Below are 6,672 nucleotides of genomic sequence, written 5' to 3' on the forward strand. Positions count from 1 at the left end.
TTATTAGAAGTTGCGTTTCAAGACCGACGACTGTTTGGCGCGCAATTTGGGGGGGATTTTTCAAATAGGGTTGCGTTTCAAGTCCGACAATTGTTCGGCGCGCAAGTTGGGGGGGTAGGGGGGCAATTCATACATTACTATGGATAAATATTGCAAAGAATATTACTACGTCGACCCGCCATCAGAGGTCTATAGATATTCGCAAATTCTCGCAAGTGCTGAGATGCGCGTATATCTCTTTATATAGAATCTCGATTTAATAACTTACACTGGCGTATAAGGTAGGCTTCCATTACAATACCTTACTGATGAGTCCAGTAGTGGAAGCCGGGACGAAACGCCAAAATTAGGTGATATTCTTTGCAATATATTAGAATAAATTAAAAGAATTTAACGAATTTATTGGCTCATGGCGCTTCTCTCTTTATATTAGTTGTTAAAATACATATTGAGTCTTGTCACAATCTACATTTTGATTAATTATGATTCGTCCATTCCTTATGGCTTAAGATTTAAAACTCTATTGTAGATCCAGGGTTACATTCGATCACAATAGTGTTATTTCAAGTTAAAGAAATTACATTCGATCTCCGTGAAGTTTAATCGTAACGGTTACCAGAGCAACAAAAATATAAATTGATAGTGTTTTATTCCAGGATAGTTCATGGCCGGCCTCCAAATTTATCGTGTTTAAATTAAAAATTTAATTTAACAAAATTTTGATTTCATGATACATCCAAATTTTCATTGTGTAACATCAAGAAAAGTTTAATTGGAAAAATCAAAATGGTATGAAAAAACAAAATTACGGTTTGTTTCAACAATTCTTGACTGTGAAAAAATGATAAAATTCTATAAAGTGTATTATAGATGAAGTGCACCTGCAAGGGTTTTGCAGTTAATGTAAAATACTTATGTGTTATGTGATTTATAGCGCGAGTGTATATCGATGCATGTGGGCCAAGCAGGCGTCCAGATGGGCAACTCCTGCTGGGAGTTGTATTGTTTGGAACACGGCATCCAGCCAGATGGAACCATGCCGTCTGACAAGACTACCGGTTCGAATGATTGCTTCAACACTTTTTTCAACGAGACGAACTCCGGCAAGATGGTACCGCGTGCTGTGATGATTGATCTCGAGCCGACTGTCGTCGGTCAGTTTATTATAATTTATCATTGCAGAGAAAATTATTTATAATAATAATAAAATAATTATTTATAATAATATATATATTATTATAAACATTTTATATATAACATTTTATATAAACATATTACATATACATATGATTATATATCATTTTATATACGAATATTTTTGATATAAAATATGTATCTATAGTTTGAAAATTATTATTCCCTCAGATGAAGTTCGGATGGGAAGATACAGACAATTGTATCACCCAGAGCAATTAATTACTGGCAAAGAAGATGCTGCCAATAATTATGCTCGTGGTCATTATTCCATCGGGAGTGAAATTATTGAATCCGTGATGGACCGAGTACGCAGACTGACCGATCAATGTACTGGTCTGCAAGGTTTCTTCGTTTTCCACTCATTCGGGGGCGGCACGGGATCAGGATTTACATCTCTGCTTATGGAAAAACTATCCGATGATTACAGCAAGAAGAGTAAATTAGAATTTGTTATATATCCGGCGCCGCAAGTAAGTTTACAAAAGTTAAATCGATTTATATATTTTTGCAGGAGAATTTATTAATTAGTTTTTGTATTCTTATTTTGTGAGAATAGGGATTAAAATAAATTAAAGAATAGAATCTTTTTTTCTTAAATGATCAAGTAAGTATTTTAATTAAGTACAATTACAAAAAAACGGGCCACTAAATTTTAGCACAAATTTTCTATATTTTTAAACAGCGATAACTCAGTTAAAAATAATCGTAGCGAGATGTTTAAGAAATCATTTTAAAGCTTGAAATCTTTTTTCAGATTGGTACTTAAAAAACGGTCGAACTGATATTATGTAAAGTTACACAAACATAAATAAAGATGCATAAAATCTCAAAATTTTTTACAAAATTTACTAAACTGCACGAAAATTGTGCACAAATGCGGTTTATAGCTTTCGAAAGAATGAACCTTTACCTTTAATTTTCTTTTTTTATCAACTCTATATGATTTTTTTTACTAAGTTATTTAACGTTGAAGCAAAAAGGCCATTTTTTACTTCAACGTTAAATAATTCGATGAAAAGAAATCGTATTGAGATCAATAAAAAAGCAAATTGAAGGTAAAAATTCATTCTTTTGAAAGCTGTAAATCGTATTTGCATGTGCACAATTTTTACTTGGCTCCGTGGAACTTTGCAAATTTCGTAAAAAATTTTTGGTTTAACGCACTTTTATTTATGTTTGTGTAATTTAATAAAATATCAGTAAGACCGTTTTTTGAAGTACCGATCTGAAAAGTAAATATTTCAAGCTTTAAAGCATCTCGTTACAATGATTTTTCACTGAGTTATTGCTGTTTGAAAATATTAAAAATTTGTACTAAAATTTAGTGGCCCCTTTTTTTGCCTGTGTGTATATTGATCAAGATTAATAAAGATAAAAATAAAGTGAAATCAGTTAGTGAATTAATTATTTCTTTCGTTTTGCCTTGTGAGAAATAATGAGATTAATAAAAAATATAATTTTTTTCTTTCTTAAATTTCTAAGTATTTACAATAATCAAGTATAATGATTAAAATTAAGGCTTGCTTCCACTAATGTAACATTAACTTTAGTTTTGGGTTAACTTATTGTTTATCTTTCTCTAATTCTAATAATTAGAAAAATTCTAGGCTAAAATTTTTTAGCACTAGAAAAAAATAAAATAATAAACATAATTGTTTTGAATCTATAATAATAATTGTTTTGAATCTAACCACGTTTTTGTAAAATTTATAAAATAATAAATTGAACAGAGATTAGTTAATTTTATACATTAGTAGGACCAGGACTAAAATAAAGATAAAAATATAGTAAAATTAACTTTAAAATTAATCTTTTTAGTTACGAAATTTGGTAACACATAATCTTGTAAAATAAAAATGTAATACTAATAGTAATAAATAATAATTCCTTAAAAAAATATACACGGTTACTTTCAGGTATCTACAGCTGTGGTGGAGCCTTACAATGCGATATTAACAACACACACGACAATCAGTCACTCCGATTGCGCGTTCATGGTAGACAATGAAGCGATTTATGACATTTGTCGACGTAAGCTCGGTATCGAGCGACCCTTGTACGCGAATCTGAATCGACTAATCAGCCAGGTGGTGTCATCGATCACAGCATCCTTGAGATTCGACGGCGCCCTGAACGTCGACTTGACCGAGTTCCAAACGAATCTGGTGCCCTATCCCCGCATACATTTTCCTTTGGCGACCTACGCTCCGGTGGTGTCGGCTGAAAAAGCTTATCATGAAGGCATATCGGTCGCAGAGATCACTTCCGAGTGCTTCGAAGCAGCAAATCAGATGGTCAAGTGCGATCCGCGCGAAGGTAAATACATGGCCTGCTGCCTCCTGTACCGTGGGGACGTCGTGCCGAAGGACGTCAATGCCGCGATAGCTGCTATGAAGGGAAAGAGTTATATCCGTTTTGTCGATTGGTGTCCCACAGGTTTCAAAGTTGGAATCAATTATCAACCACCTACGGCTGTGCCAGGCGGTGATCTTGCGAAGGTATCGTCGATAAATCCTTTATTGGAAAACTTATTTTAATGTTAATTTTTTATATTAAAATAAAAATGTTTAGATTTAAATTTGTTGTAGACAAATTTATAAATCAATACCGAAATTTAGAATAGAATCCTACAAAATTCTTGAATACTTTTATGTCTTTATAACATAATATAGAAAACATTTGAATAAGAATCTAGATTATACATATATAAACTTTCCGGACGACCCAATGTTAATGTTATTAATACAAATACTAATGTTAATAGAATACTTACATTTTTTAATTATTATATTTTAATTATATATAAAATTATATAAGTATACAGAGTTCCATCTATGTTGTAAAAAATTGACTTTAAAATTGATGCAATTACATATAATTAAATTAGAATTTTAATTTTAATTTACAACTTTCTTACATAATAATAATTATAATATAATATATAATATAATTATTAATTTACTAAAACATAATATAGAATTTCTCTCTCTCTCTCTCTCTAGTCCACAATCTTCTAATTAACATAATTATACATATATAATAATTAGCAATTTATTATAGTATATCGCTGACATTACGTATCATATTATACATTATATATATTATTGCACATTTATCATAAATTTAATTATTACGTGATATCAATATTATGTAAGAAATTAATAATTATAACACAAAACTATTGCTTAATAATTTCTACTTATTATTATCTATAATATCTACATCAAATGAATAACTTGCAGGTTCAACGAGCTGTCTCTATGCTATCTAACACGACGGCTATAGAAGAAGCGTGGGCTAAGCTCAATCGCAAATTCGATCTAATGTACAATAAGCGGGCATTTATTCACTGGTATGTAGGAGAAGGTATGGAGGAACTTGAATTCGCGGAAGCGCGCGAGGATCTCGCAGCACTTGAGAGGGATTACGAGGAAGTCGCTCTCGAATCGCCGTCTACACCGGATACATCGCTGGAATATTAAAGCATTTTTAAAGAATCTTTCGAAGTATACCGGTATATTCTCTTTCTCGTTATCCAAAACAAAACGAAAATTATAAGAGAAATGTCACAATGCTTACGTTAAATTTTGTGTAGAAACATATTTTATGTCTATATTCTAACATAATTGTTATAATATTTTATAGAAGAGTATTTTTTGTAAAAGTTCCTTGTATAGCAAGTGTAAAAATATACAAGCGTTGCATCTACTTCACAATTAATATTTTATTTGGTATTCAGAAACGAACGACACACGCACGCACATACACACAGTATGCGCGCTCATATCTTCTTTATACAAAATAGAAAGAAACCTTCATGTAAGCATCCTAAATAACAAATGCGTGTATGCCGGTACTCATGCATCTTTTAATTTTTTCTGCCTGTGTGTGCTGAGAAGAAATTTTACTTAATTGATATCGCTTTGGGGCAAAAAATATATCGAAAGAGAGAGAGAGAGAGAGGGGGGAGAGAAAGGAGGGGGGAGAGAGATGGGAGAGAGAGAGAGAGAGAGAGAGAGGAGGGAGAGAGAAATAAAAATAATTCTTTGTATTAAAAAATGTATTAGCTCAAAATAATACATACTTATGTAATATTTGTATATACAGTATTTGTTTTTATTGACTTTTTTTGATATTAGTATTGATAAAACTATTCCAATAAAATTTCCTTTATAGCTATTTACATCGTATTCATTGCACTTGAAGTGATAGCAATTGTATATAGAGATAATTATGCCGAGGTTTAAAAAATGCAACACATTATGTAACAAATATAGCTATGTCGTTAGTAATATTAATAATCATGATATTAAAATTAGACATTTAACTTCATACTCATATGCCCAAATTCTTGATTTTAAATAAATTGCGAATAATCTCATCCAGGAGATATCCTGGATAAAGTTATCTACAGGAGGACATTACTCTTCTAAAAACGTTTGATAAAATAAACATATATTAATAATTTTATTTCGATTGATATTTTTGTTATCGCAAAGAAAATATAATAAATCAATAGCATATTCGGTTAGACGCATTGGTGCATATTAAAGGCATTGTATAATAAAGTACATATTAAAGGATTGATTTAATTTGAGGATAAAAACGAAATGCAAATATTTCACACACAAATTACAAAATATATATTTTATTTAACAACATAACAAAGTGTGTTTAAGATATTATGTTTAAGATTTAACTGGTTTCTGTATTAATAGTAAACACGTATCTTTGTATCAATTGGTATGACAGCTTCAATCTGCACACTGAGTGCGTCCAATCGAATTCGTTATAAATGTGGCATGAAGACAAAACTTTTATATATACATATATATATATATATATATATATTGCCACATTGTGTTGCGGTACTTTGTATAAGAAACGTCTTTCTTTGCAATTTGTTCCATTCGAACCTCATAATATTTTTTCATTTAACAAGGTATTGTATGGTTATTTTCATTATTAATTTTTCTTTGTGACGACAATTTAACTTCATTACATTTTTACTCTACACTGCGATACTTTTTAGATAATAATTGGTAATAGTTGTACCGTTTTAATCTTTGCGACCTTTCGACTGATCAACAAACTTTAAATAATAAACAATCATAATTTTGATTCGTCGATTATAATAATTGACTACAATTCTTCAGGCATCGTAATTAATTATACAATGTTTAAAAATCTTTAGCATTTATTGTAAATTTCCGTTTAAGAATTTAATCATTTGTTAACATTGAGAATGACCCGATTGGTGTTAAAACGTTTGTTATTTATTTATTTTTCATTAATTTAAATATATTGTCTTTGTTCTTTTCAACTGTATTATTTTTATTTCGGCTCGTTGCCCGTTAAATTATATTAATTTACACACACGCGTATGTGCGCATGCACACATGCGCGCGCGCGCGCGCGCGCACACACACACACACACACACACACACACACACACACACACACACACACACACAC

General features: G+C 30.9%; 1 protein-coding gene across 2 annotated transcripts; it reads left to right on the forward strand.

The window, feature by feature from the left end:
• Positions 1 to 666: 666 nt before the first annotated feature.
• Positions 667 to 4,841, forward strand: LOC108779999 (tubulin alpha chain). 2 transcript variants are annotated; one of them, XM_018547572.1, is made up of 6 exons: positions 667 to 789; positions 935 to 1,154; positions 1,366 to 1,667; positions 3,114 to 3,513; positions 3,634 to 3,695; positions 4,440 to 4,841. In XM_018547572.1, exons 1-6 carry the CDS (start codon positions 787 to 789, stop codon positions 4,677 to 4,679), a joined length of 1,227 nt encoding a protein of 408 aa, XP_018403074.1. In that variant the 5' UTR covers positions 667 to 786; the 3' UTR covers positions 4,680 to 4,841. The 2 variants fall into 2 exon arrangements, with proteins under 2 accessions (XP_018403074.1, XP_018403073.1); XM_018547571.1 differs by having other exon boundaries at positions 3,114 to 3,695.
• Positions 4,842 to 6,672: the final 1,831 nt, after the last annotated feature.

Source organism: Cyphomyrmex costatus, unplaced genomic scaffold (assembly GCF_001594065.2).
Source record: "Cyphomyrmex costatus isolate MS0001 unplaced genomic scaffold, Ccosl1.0 scaffold66, whole genome shotgun sequence".
Taxonomy (NCBI): domain Eukaryota; kingdom Metazoa; phylum Arthropoda; class Insecta; order Hymenoptera; family Formicidae; genus Cyphomyrmex; species Cyphomyrmex costatus.